The 14,401-nt window shown below is 36.7% G+C and overlaps 1 protein-coding gene across 1 annotated transcript in view; it reads left to right on the top strand.

The window, feature by feature from the left end:
• The window catches only part of LOC139942319 (tetraspanin-36-like), a 61,982-nt gene that overhangs the window by 12,631 nt on the left and 34,950 nt on the right, over window positions 1-14,401 (top strand). The window contains exons 2-3 of the mRNA XM_071939143.1: window positions 2,381-2,575; window positions 3,957-4,031. Of these exons, the coding sequence (XP_071795244.1) occupies window positions 2,381-2,575; window positions 3,957-4,031 (270 nt within the window). The remainder of the gene's footprint in view (window positions 1-2,380; window positions 2,576-3,956; window positions 4,032-14,401) is intronic.

Here is a 14,401-nt window from a genome sequence, read left to right as displayed (position 1 = left end):
CATGACTATGCAGTAGTAGGCCTAGTTGGTGCCAGGAATGCTCTATTTACTTGTCACTGTCCCATCATATTCTGGGTTAGTTTTTTGTGTTCTTCGTGACGATCTTTGGATGTACGTCGAAGCACGACTACCTCCATCGTCGAAGGATTTGCCTGATCCGTATATGCTGGTTGTTTATAATTTATGGATAGACTGGATCGTTATGCTGCGTTGTAGTTGAACGTTGCTATAAACAAAGCACCAATCTACTTACAACATTGTGCGACGATGTCACGAAGATTTGACAGTTGCAACGGCTGGAAACACTTACACGCTGGCCTTTTACCGCTTTTGGGTTTTTTAATCATTTTTCGCTAATTACCGACCTTTTTGATGATTTCTTTTTTACAGCAACCATCTATAAAAAGATTATTTATGATTCTCCAGCCCTAAATTGCGTAAACGGTGAGCCGGTGTGTCCCTTTAACAGCTCAACAAGGTTCTCTTTTAACATAAGTCTGATATCACAGTACTAATGAGACTGATGTTAAAAGAGAGCCATAGCAGCTAAACAAGGTGTAACCTTTATGATTAATAAAGAAAGTAACTGTCCCGAGTGACTGACTGTTTGATAAAATGGACCGATCATCGTCGGATCATTCCTGTTCCGATCGTCATATTTTCAAACTCCAACTTTAAATCCCCAGATACTGCGAGACTGTGCAAGATCCGCTAGTGACAGGCTACTGTTTACGTTTACTGATGGTCCATATTTTCGTCAGCATGGTCAGGCTTCATCATGCTGAGAAAAAGTTTCCGTCGTTCGTGATGCTTAAACATTTATAAAATAGATTTTTTTTGGTATATCCTGGTGTCATGGGTTACGATAGGGTAACAGAAAAATTGTTCACAATAAAAACTAAGTTATTATTTTTTAAATCATCTAAAAATAGATTCAACCTTTTTAAAACGACACATTGCACTACGTCATGTGTTGAAATTATCTCACGTTGCGAGAGATCGTCTGTCATTTATAAGTTCAGTGGTATCATCAGATCATATGTTTTTATACCCATTTACAGCGAGACTGTGCACTTGGCTTTATCGATGACAGGCTCTCATCTATTTACTCACAGTCTGTATTTTTGTCAGGCTTAATCATGCTGAGAATAAAGTTTCTTGTTGTAGGTTTAGTTGCGATAAAATGACCCTCCTCCCGACAGCTCGTTTTTGCCATCAGGAGAAAGGTAAATCGCAACTATTGTAGACTATGCTCAAACATTTATAAAATGATGAGTTTTTGGAATAGATCACTAAAAAAAGTGTTAAAAAAAAAAGGTATACATTAGAAAAATGTATCCCAAATGTTTTTTTAAATAAGTTTACAAAAATCTGCCACTAAGCATAGGTGGACCAAGGTCCTAGCTTTTTAATTTTACCAAATCAATTCTCAGCTGTTCCGCATGAGTGAGCACTATTTAACTACTTTTGTCAGATTTTAATTGGCTTGCGCACAAAAGTGAAGGGGTTTTAACAGAATCAAACACCGTAGTATGGAAGATGGGGTATGTGCTTTGCTGCTCACAAATGTTCAATGATGTGACATGACAGAATGTCAAGCTTTGGTAAAAACATGATAGATATCTCTGTACATTTCAACATTTAATGCACTGAACTGAGTACAACATGGTTCGTCCACAGTACAAACCACACCAGAGATCTTTTTTGGTATCAGAGTACCATCGTACTAACAGTGCCTCTGCACAGCTTTAAGGGTTCCGCCAAGAGTACCCAAACATTTGCTGCCCAACAAGAGCAACCATTCACAACAAAATGTTAGGAAGTACTAGTGAATACCAGGGTACTGTTACAAGTCGGAATGTGAACAAGGAACGATCTGGCCGACCCACAACTGGTTGATCTGCTCACCAGATGAGCAAAAACATCACCTTACATACGTACGGTGTTTGATTCTGTTAAAACCCCTTCGCTTTTGTGCGCAAGCCAATTAAAATCTGACAAAAGTAATTAGCTAGTGTTAACTCATGCAGAACAGCTGATGATTGATTTGGTAAAAGTTAAAAAGCTAGGACCTTGGTCCTCCGATACTTAGTGCCAGATTTTTGTAAACTTATAAAAAATCCATTTGGGATACATTTTTCTAAATGTATACTTTTTTTTGAAACACCCTGTAGTGTATTTATACCAACAATCAAATGGGATTTCGATAAATTGTGAAGATTTTTGAAAATTTTAAACACCCTTAGAAATGGATAACAATAGCTAAATCGCACACAGAAAACAGTTTTACTGTAAGGAGGAAAACAATAACATAACTGTTGCAAAGTGTTCATTGTGTATTACATTAGTTGATTTATTCCTTGTTTTGTTTCTATTTTAGGCTCTTGCAGCAGGATGTGTGTTCATAGCAATCGAATTGATCCGCTTCATTGGTCCTTTGACTGGTTCTGTTGTGGACAAGGTTGTGTTGTTGGCCCCAGCAGGCATCATGGTTGTCTTGACAATCCTTCTTTTTGTTATTGGAATGACAGGGCTGTGTGGAGCATTTCAAGAAAGCAAATGTCTTCATGGAATGGTAGGTCGTTTCTCAGAAGTTACTACTACATGTGCATTACATACAGTATTAGGAAAGTAAAAATTATGCACATTATCTGACATGTAGTGCAAATAGTGTGCAGATCAATTTACTTGCTCACATGTTTTTTTCATGCAATTTCTGTTGACCCTTAAAGGCAGTGGACACTGTTGGTAATTACTCTAAATAATTATCAGCATAAAACCTTACTTGGTAACGAGTAATGGGGAGAAAGTTGATAGTATAAAACATTATGAGAAACGGCTCCCTCTGAAGTGACGTAGTTTCCGAGAAAGAAGCAATTTTTCACGAATTTGATTTTGAGACCTCAAGTTTAGAATTTGATGTCTTGAAATCAAGCATCTGAAAGCACACAACTTCGTGTGACAAGGGTGTTTTGTTCTTTCATAGTTATCTCGCAACTCCGACGACTAATCAAGCTCAAATTTTCACAGGTTTGTTATTTTATGCATATGTTGAGATACACTAGGTGAGAAGACTGGTCTTTGACAATTACCAATAGTGTCCGTTGTCTTTAAGTCAAACTTTCACGGTTTCTGTCTTTGTTCATAATGTGTTCTAACAAGACTTATGAAGCTCTAGTATGCAAATATGAATCATTAAATTCAATCAGGTCAAATGATAATTGAATTTTGTTGGAAAAGTGCTTTTGTACTTTTCCTCAAACCAGCTGGTGATGCACAGCCAATGTGTAGGAATTGGCACAGCAGGCTGTGATAGAGGAGAGTGCGAATAGCAGGTGGTCTTTGCCAAGTAGGTTGCAAAAGGCAAAAGAAGTATAGTGGATGAAGGGTGTGCCTGGGCACAAAGAGTCATAGTGGACTGGAAAGGTCAGAAATGCAGTTTATGAGAATAGGCGCTGATTTAATAATATGGAAGTCATCAGACAAGAAGATGCATACGTTAGCGTACCGCCAGGCAAAGCGGATATCAAGGAAACAGGTGTGGATGGCACAAGATGTCAAGTGAAGGGAATTTGCAGAAGGCATCTTCTTTATTATGGACCATTTGTATATGAAATTCGGACTAAGAGGCAGGCCTACCTTGCAAGATATCATACACAATTTTGACGGCCCATGCCTTTCAAATAAATAAAAGTAGAAGATTTTGAGTCCCTAACAGTAGAATTTTTGACAGACCTCAACAACCTCTTAGCAGGGGTTTCCCTTAACTTCACCCGCCGGGCGAGTCAACCAAAATTCTGGATCGCCTGCAGGTTAGTGAAATCGCCTGCAGGTCTAGTGAAATTACATAAGTGTATTCAGGTCTGCAGTTTAATGGTACATACATTTAATACCGTGTCATTTACTTTTACTTAACTGTATAGCTTAAATTAATTAGTTTTGATTTTTCTTTTTAGTTCTGCACTCTGTTGGTACTCATCATTGGCATTGAGATTGCTGGAGTGGTATGTGGCATCATCTACAAAGACGAGGTAAATAAAGAGACCTGTATACCTGCATGAGATTAAGGTTGTTGCATGGGTGAAGGAAGAGAAGGAGTTCGAACGGCCCGCCAGGGTATTCACGAACCCTTGTGTATACATGCTTTGATCACTTGTCTCTTGCCGTGCTACTCTCACACAGCGAGAAACGAGCTCTAAAATATTACACTGGAGTTACTAAATTCAAGCACACCAACAGCTATAAATATACATGAGCAGTAGCTGTGTTTAGGGTGTTTACTTGCGAAAATTTTTCCATGTAATTCTACAAGATGAGCTGAATCTTTTGAAGGCTTGAACGTTGTAATCAGAATTTTCTGTGGCAAGAAAAGGGGATATTTGTCTCTATCAATGAAGGAAATATTATGAGAAATATGGGTTTATATTTGTGTGATTTTAGGGGCTTTCACCGATCTTGCCCGAAAGCTCAAATAGGGGATTGTGTGTGATGTCCGTTTGTACATTCAGTTTGGTGGAGCGATGTGGAGCGTTGTGATTATAAGGCAATTTAAAATTTATATTTTGTCAGAAATGCTTCAAACAAACAAATAAATAAAAGATAACAAGTCTGTCTGTACAATCAGCAAACCGGAGCAAATATTTCATTGAATATAGCAACACCCATGTGTGGGACAGTAGTCGTGTGATCAAAACGATACAGATAGTATCTTCATACTTAAAATAAAGTCAGCGCTGTTTCATAACTTTATTTGCCCCACATTCCTGCAGCATTTTCTGTCACCCTAATGTTGTAGTTACCCTTAAATGTTAATGAAATGAAATATTTGTACTCTTGAAAGCCCCCCCCCCCCCCCTTAGCACCGTATGCATCACCCCAATTTAGCAAAATTACTTTCAAAATTTATTCGTTTGCGCTTAATCGTAATGTTTCTTTTCTATTGTAAGGTTAAATATTGACGAAGGAAATATTATGTGGGGTGTCGTGGCCGAGTGGATTAGAGCACCGAACTCAAGCTGTGATGCTTCTGTTCAGCAGAGTGTGGGTTCAAATCCAGGTCGTGACACTTGTGTCCCTGAGCAAGACACTTAACTATAATTGCTTCTCTCCATCCCCAGGGGTAAATGGGTACCTGGGAGGGAAGAGATGGTTCTTGTGATTGGTTTAGCCATGTAGCGCATATAATTGTTGCACAGGCTGTATACTCCCCAGGGAGCTGAGATGATTTAAGGAATGATTTAAGGCCCAGTGACCAGGGGTAATAATGTCGGAAGCGCTTTGAGACACCCCGTGAAAAAGCGCTATATAAAAAACATGTGTATTATTGTGATTGTGATTGTGATTGTGATTGTGATTGTGATTGTGATTGTGATTGTGATTGTGATTGTGATTGTGATTGTGATTGTGATTGTGATTGTGATTGTGATTGTGATTGTGATTGCTGGGTATGGTTTGTTATGTTCATGTAATACAAACCATACCCAGCTTGAAAGAAAGATGATGCGGGTGTGTAAAACGACAAAACGAGGCGTAAGCGTGCGCTGCGGAAACCGCAAATTTCAAAAGCACCAGGCAATTGTCTGACATACAACGTGTTAGCTAGCAAGCCGTGCAGGCCGTGTTAGCACGGCCAGTTGGGCTGAAATCACAGACATAATTTTGATGCACGGCTTGGTTGAAGCCGTGCTGTCTAATAATTTCAGTGAAAATTACTGAACTTTATTATCATTGTTTGTGTTGGAAAGTTTAAAAACAGCAGTGAGTAAAATTAAATTTGGTTTTACCATTTTTCCTTCTTCTTTTTGAATTGAATCAAACTTTCAACAACGCAACCATAAAAACAAATCACTCGAAGTTGCCGCAACCACACAAAACACAATAAAACCACACATTACACAACGCACGTGCAATACACAACGCATGAGCAAGACTTTGTTTTAATGGTCAGTCATCGTCATTGACCGTCATCAGCAGGCACCATGAATTCCATGCAGGCGTGGTATGATAGCGGGCATTTTCACAGGCATTTTCGTTCAGATTATTTTAGGTACCAATCTCATCTCCACGATCCCATAAACCATCGCGCTCTAGATTTTTCTACTATGACGTCAGTATGGGCAAATGAGTGACACGCGGTGCAGTGCAATGCACCTTATACCGCATACATTCTGCAGTTGCTTTGTAGATTGGTTCCGCAGTTTTTCGCCAACTCGACGGCAGCAAACATGACGATGTTTTTTTCCTGCTAGAAATTCAAGGGCACGTCGTACGTCGTAGAGTTTGTTTGAAACAACAACACTTTTTTGGATTTCATTGTTTGCATCTCTTGGGTGTTAAAAAAAAAAATACAGTTGTCAAAACGATGGTTTTTTCCGCTCGAATGTTTGAGCCTCTATTCTCTGTATTAAAACAGCATAGCTAAGCAACAATAGTTGTGACGATCGTCGTTCGTACCATCTGCATAGGTTCAACAACTGGTTCATGATATTTCTCAAGTTTCAAATCTCAAGTTGGTTTTGCTGTTTTCTCCTCACTAAAACCTCCCCAAATTTATTTTTCAATGCACGCACGTTTAATTGCCCAATGGAATTACTTACTGGCACTGTCTTTTGTAACTGTTTGTTAATTACCATGATCAGTCAGATAAAATAAAGCAAACAATTATGATACATGTAAATCACTTTTGGCATTTTGATTGGTTGCAAATATTTGTGTGAATCATTATTTTACATTAATTAATCTGTTTGTTTAAAATAAATACAAAAACAAGACAAAAATTGATAGAAAATTAACATTGGTAAATGATAACTCTTAATTTCTTCAATAAAGAATATTTAAAAATCACCTCTTCATTTTTTTGTTAAGCCTTTAAAAGAAAATATGTATAAAGAGTATCACATACCCCAAAAAATATTTTGTGGACAGCAAACTTGTACTGCATTATTTCAGACTAAATGGGTCCAAGCTCCATAGTACAAGTAACTACTCTGAAATGGCCTTAGAATGCACCAGAAAACATTTTATAGAGTTTAATATTGTGAATTTTTTTAAAGTTCAAATACAAACCTTGTCAAACCATGGAGGTAGAAATACCTCCATGGTCAAACTGGCATGTGACTATAAAGTGACACAAAAACGAAGGATTGACTTGTAAATTGAACTGTGCAAGTCTTTATTGAAAAACACAAATCAAGTTGACTTGGTTGTAACCTGTTAGAAATGATTCATGTGTTATTTGTTGTTTGCCTCTTCTTTGTTACAATGTTAGATCATTATTGCAAACAAGGGGCAAAAATAGTGGACGTCTTTCATCTTTACAATCTGTGTTTTAAAGCCTCTCATTTTCAAGTGAAAACTAAAAATTGAATCAAAATGGTTTACTTGTACCAGAGAAATAGGTACCAGAAATGCATCAGAAACCACCAGAGAGCACCTACAGTATGAAGCCAGAGCTTCCAGGGCCCCTTAAGAGGGCCATGGACCCCGGCGAGACAGACTTCGCGCTGTGCGCTCATGTTGTGTGCTACGCACACAATGTTTCAATTTTTTTGTAGTGATTTTAGGTTGCACTCCCACTTTTCCAGTTTGCACTCCCACTTTCCAAATTCCTGGCTAAGACACTGCTGACATAGTAGACCAGCCAAACTTTAAAAAGTGCTCTAGAAATAAAAAACACGGCATAGTTTGTTAATGGCTGGCATCCATGCTAGATGCATGGATCATGGGCTAGAGAAGACGATTAGGGTGGATGCCCAGCTTGATTTTGAATCTTAAGGTCATTTTGGGGTCAAAAGGTCAAAAAAGGTCAAAAATCAATATTTTCAAAATTTGTGTCAAATTTAATCACATTCGATAGATCTATCCATAAAATGTATTTTTAACTTTATGTTGATACTACAAACCTATGTAATTAACGTATAAACTTTGACCTTGTACACAAATGTAAAGCAAAACGAAGTGTAAAAGTGTGATTATCTTGAAAAGGGTACATTTGGAGTACACCAATTGTTTTTGCACTCCCCATCCTCATTGGTGCATATATTGGTTTCAAACAACTTTTTTTAGAAAAAAATAATAATTCAAATACCACCTTCATGTGGGGTCTTAACGACTCATTTTAAGGTCAAAATTTCAAATAAGGCACAAAATTTGCATTTTTGAAATTTTCACAAAATTTGACCCCAAGTGATAGATCTATCCATAAAATGTATTTTTAGGTTAGTGTTGATATGACAAACATATGTAACTAATCGATAAACTTTGACCTTGTACACAAACGTATAGTGTGATTATCTTGAAAAGTGTACATTTTGAGTATACCAGCATTTTTAGCACTCCCCATCTCAATGGTGCATATATATATGTTTCAAACAACTTTTTTTGAAAGGTGAATGTACCCAGGCAGTTTTTGAAGAAAAAAAAAAATCAAATACCACCTTCATGTAAGGTCATATTGAGGTCAAAAAGTGCCAAAAATGTCAAAATTTAATTATTTTGATTTTTTTCCCCAAATTTTACCCCAGGCGGCAGATCTATCCATAAAATATAGTTTCATCATCAAACTGACATGCCATTTCTGTAAAATTGTGAGTTAATCTTTTGTCTTGTACACAAACGTATAGGAAAATTGAATCTTAAATTGCAATTTTCTCAAAAAGTGCGTATCTTGAGCATAATACAGTGTTTTGCACTTCCTATCCCAGCAATGCATATAATTGTTTGATACATGTAACAACTTTTTTTGAAAGGTTAGTATTACCAAGGCATACAAAAAAAATCATATCAAACTTTCTTATGTGGTAAAAAAAAAAAAAGGTACTTGTATGCTATTCACGCAGAACAGTTTGTCAGCCTACGGGTGTCAGCCTGCTAAGGTGTCCTCAAAACGTGTTCTCTCCTAAAAGGACCATGGCTTCCGTAACATTAAGGAACCCCTGCCTGTACTATTTCTCATCTTTCCAGTAGACCCTTGCCCTTCTCTACGAAAACGTCTGACAAGAACTTGAGATTAGCTTTGTTCAATAGCCCATACCTGATGTGTAGGAGTGGAACCCGGGTCTATCGATGAACTTTCGAATTGGCTTTTTCTTTCCCATTCTCTTTGGCTGTGTCACTGCCTTGGTGGAGCCATCTCCAATCTAGCGATCAAGACCACGTTGTAGGTTCCAGTGGCAGCATTGAGCAATTGAGCATTGAGCAGTGGCAGCATTGAGCAATCGTTTTGATAGGCTTTTGTACCGTACATAATTCGTTTGGTTGAAACAATAATACTGTACAGATCAGAGAAAGTTTTTGCGCAATATTTTTGGGTCACTAAAACCAAGAGTTTCTTGAAGCAGACGGTGCTTCCAGATGGTCATTATATACTGCGTTCCATGGTCTGGAGTTGATAGAAGATCACTTACCACATCAACTGGTGCATGTCTTTGGTTGTCAAAGATACCAGTGGTATCTCTCTAACAATATCAGAGTCTGTGTCATCTTCTTCACCAAGGTTGGGTTTAGTCGGAACACATCAAATCTTACTGTTTGTTATGAAAGCTTGTAAACATCATCAACATCTCTGTCTTCTTGAGGAGTTTCATATCTGCCAGATGAACACATTCCTAATGATCAAAGTTACTGTGGTCATACATGTACATGTAGATGATTGGGACGGCAGCATTGTGGAAAAAGCTCCCAGATTGGTGATCAAGTATCTGTCTTTCCGAGTATTGTGGATCTCAATCTCCACCATCTCAATGTAATGAGACCACTGTTGGGAGTTGGATTTCTAGAGTGCTTGTTGAATTTGTTTATGAGCTCATGACCATTGTCACTCCTTAGAAAATCTGACAGCTGGCCTACTGTGCTTTGGAGAATTCTGCTGTGTGATTGCCGCCCCTCTAATTGAACTGCTTAACCACACTTTGGGCAAGTTTATCAACTTCCAAATATTCTTGTTTAAACAATTTTAACCAACCAAGATTCAAGCACAGACCGTTTAATGTGCCACAGAGCCTCACAGGAAGTAGGCTTTGCCTCGAAGCATGAGCTCAGACATAAATTATTGGCTTCATTAACACCTGCCTCTGTCCACAAGTAGGCCTAACCAAGCCCAGTACTTTTCATGTGTTGGCAATCCTTCAGAAAGTTGAAGCAGACGTAGTCCTCCCCTGACATTTTTTTAAATCTCAAACTTTGGACTTGCCCATTTAAGTTCATTTCTTCCTCATGTGTATAGTGGCCGGGCAACTGTGGTGGTGGTATGTTTCTGACCTGTCCCAGCAGGCACACGACGTCTTTCTGACGTCATATTATGGTTGATTTTGAGTCGCGACGTCAGATTACCAAAAAGTGACTAAAATACAACGTCAGATTGGCGACAAGAATCAAACGTAAATTAATAACGTTGTATGGACGTCGTAAGATGGTCATGACTATGATAACTAAAATGTAACCGAAAATGAACATTACATTTTAGGTAGATTTATAACCTAATAGTAACATCATTGACCAGACGTTGTTCAGACGTAATTTTATTGTCATAGTCTAACCATCGTTTTATTACAACAGTCTGACCATAATAAGACGTCGCATTAATGTTTGTATTTTAACCAGATAGTAACGTCACTGAGCAGACGTTGCATAGACGTCGTTTGTATGTCCCTTTGTATAACCATAATTGTATTACCACAAGCCGACCATAAACAAACGTCATTTTATTGTTTGTATTATAACCAGGTAGCGTCATTATATTTTGGTCAACCTGTGACGTCATTACGACGTCATAATATGTACATCAGTATTTCGTCATATTACGGTCCGCTTGTGACGGCAATTTACCGTCACGACATCGTTTGCATATAATGCAAATTTTGAGGTCAGACTTAGATGTGGTTACATACTGCAACAATTATACAACAAATTAATCGGTAATTAGATACTACAAACACATGTTTTGTTTTGTTTGTGTTAAATATCAATAGATTTTGTGATAAATTAAATGTGTGAACTAAATTTGACAGCTTAATTCCAAAATATTAATTAAAACTACAAAGTTTTAATTACAATCTATAACACCCATGAATGCAAAATTCTTGAAACCGATCGGTATATAAACACATGCTGTACCATTGAATAGTATATAGGTGCGGTGACTAGAGGTCGACGAAGGGAGGTCAAGCGGATCGTATGTGTGCATTGTATTAATTGATAATGTTGATAATTAAAAATAAACTAATTAATACATAATAAACATAAAATGTTAATGTAATGTCAAGTTTGGGGTATTCTAATGACGTCTAAACGATGTCATTAATTGACAATATGCCGACGTCAGTTTGTGATCGGAAAAAATTACGTTGTATCATGGTCGGTTTGTGGTCGGAAAAAATTACGTTGTATCATGGTCGGTAACAGACGTCCTACAAACTTTCACATAGAACCATCAGCCGACCATCATCCGACGTCGGCATTTGACGTCATGTTTTGGGAAAATTGCCGACGTCTAAATGACGTTCATTTATTGACCGTCTGTCGACGTCGGTTTGTGGTCGGAAAAATTACGTTGTATCATGGTCGGTAACAGACGTCCTACAAACTTTCACATAGAACCATGAGCCGACCGTCATCCAACGTCGGGATTTGACGTCGGTTTAACGTTACTATGACCATCTTGTGCCTGCTGGGGTGTTATGTCCACAAAGTGATTGATCAAAGTGATGAGAGTGTCATTGCGGTCTGCTAGTGCCTGAAGAGTGGTGAGAATTCTTTCATCAAAGAAACTTGGCATAAAAGTATGTCAAGCTGTAGTGGTTTTGGTGTGCCTGGTTTATATGTAGCTCTGGAGTTGATAAGAAAGTATACATGTGTACAATGTATCACTGCACAATACCCCATACCCCCATCGTAGCTACAATACAATGTATAGGCCTAACTAGGATAAAACAACATTTTACTGCAAAAAAGAATGTTCAACTTTGTTAATTCACTAATAAAAGTTGAGTATTTAACTGCGTACATGTACTTGGGAAGATTGGGAGCAAAAATAACTTTGATATCAGACATGCAGTTTTTGAGCACGTCAAACTATACAACTACTATATCAAACTAATTGCATGAATCAGCATACGCATTTCTTGTTTCAATTTACCAATGCGGAAGGTGTAATATGATTTTTTTTAAACTAAAAACTGCCTTGGTATAGGCAGTTTTTTTAATAACTGTTATTATGCAGTGCTGGGATCTATAGGGTGTGCAAACAAACATTTGGTATGCTCAGGATATGCACTTTAGGAGAAAATCGCACCTTTAGATTTAATTTTCCTACAAATTTGTGTACAAAACAAAATATTAACTCTTAATTTCACAGACTTGGAATGTCATTATGATGATGAAAATACGTTTTATGGATAGATCTGCCGACTGGGGTAAAACTTGGGGGAAAAAATTTGACATTTTTGGCACTTTTTGACCTCAATATGACCTTACATGAAGGTGGTATTTGATTTTTTTTTTTTTTTTTAAATGCCTGGGAACATTTACCTTTCAAAAAAAGAGTTGTTTAAAATATATATATACCATTGAAATAGGGAGTGCAAAAAATGTGGGTATACTCACAATGTTATGAGGGGCCGTTTATGACTACATGAGCAAAACCATATATAAAAGAGCAAAACCATATACATGTATATAGGAGCAAACCCATATATATAAAAGCAAAACCATATATATAGGAGCAAAACCATATATATAGGAGCAAAACCATATATATAGGAGCAAAACCATATATATAAAAGCAAAACCATATATATATATATATAAGAGCAAAACCATATATACATGTATAAGAGCAAAACCATAGGAGCAAAACCATATATATAGGAGCAAAACCATATATATAAAAGCAAAACCATATATATATATATATAAGAGCAAAACCATATATACATGTATAAGAGCAAAACCATAGGAGCAAAACCATATATATAGGAGCAAAACCATATATATAAAAGCAAAACCATATATATATATATATAAGAGCAAAACCATATATACATGTATAAGAGCAAAACCATAGGAGCAAAACCATATATATAGGAGCAAACCCATATATTTAAGAGCAAACGCATATATATAGGAGCAAACAATTTATATAAAAGACCACCGAAAATATATATAAAGATCAACGGCAAATATATAATAGATGCAAAAATAAATATAAAGGATCAAAAACTCAAATATAAAAGACAAACACAAATATATTTAACAGCGCCCTCTATATTGGACGTAGTTTCATATATATAAGACATGTGCACCCATATAAAGACATAAAAGTCTCATACAAAGGACGTCAACAGCCGTCAAAGGTTAAAATCGAGAACGAAAATCACCGAGCCGTAAATTCAGCCTTGGTCTAGCACTTGGTAGCGCACGTTTCGCTAGGAAAGGGAGAGGGTGACCGACACGTCGCGACGGCGTGACTTAAGTTGTAATTAATTTGTTTAATGTAATTGAATGAGATTTTTTATTTATTTTGCACGGCATACTAGCTTCTGAATATTCAATAAAATACCTGTTGATCCTGGCCCTTACATCATATAGGGTTGTTTTGTAATTTCGTGCCCTCACTGTTTTTCTTGCTTTGTAACTTTTGTATTGTAGTAGGTCCTGTTTTCAAGGTGTCCCTAAAATCGTGGCATATCTTTTACCTCTCTGTGCGCGATGTAAACAGTTCCTAGATAAAAAAACTGTGGTTTTATTTGCCAAGCAAAGAGTCTCCTCTCCCTTGACCAAAACTTAGAAACATGTTAAGCTCCACTGGTTATTTGATATGTCATAATGTTAAGGCCAAATAAAAATATTTGCCCACCCAAAAAAGTATTTAATCAAACACTATTTCAATTCACAATTCATGATGATCAAATCATGTGACTGAATATTTTGCTGAGCATTCTGAAAAAAAAATACAGAGGCTTAAAGAAGCCATGTGCCTTATATCATTTTCTAATATTTTTGGAGATTTTTACTTTTTAACCCTCATATCAATATTATTATTAATATTAAAATTTAAACATCAGCTTGTTGATTCAATTATCACTGTTTATATATACGCTTTATTTTAAATTTAACAAAAAAAGGGAAAAAAAAACTAAATAAAAATCAGATTTGAAAACCAATGATTATTCACTTTTTTTATTAAATTTGTTATTTTTGTTATTTTTTGCAAATTACCATGGTAATTTTTTTAATTTCATTAACAAATATTTTGAATAAAACGAAGACAACTGCTGGCTATAGAGTCATACACAGAGTCTCAAAGAACACTTGTAGTCACTGCAGATGTTTCTTCCATGTATGGGTTCACCGGGAAACCATACTTTCTTGTTTGCCGTGAAAACAGGAAAAACTCAAAACAAAT

The sequence above is a fragment of the Asterias amurensis genome, chromosome 9 (assembly GCF_032118995.1).
Source record: "Asterias amurensis chromosome 9, ASM3211899v1".
Lineage (NCBI taxonomy): Eukaryota > Metazoa > Echinodermata > Asteroidea > Forcipulatida > Asteriidae > Asterias > Asterias amurensis.
This window is presented reverse-complemented; position numbering and strand designations above follow the sequence as displayed.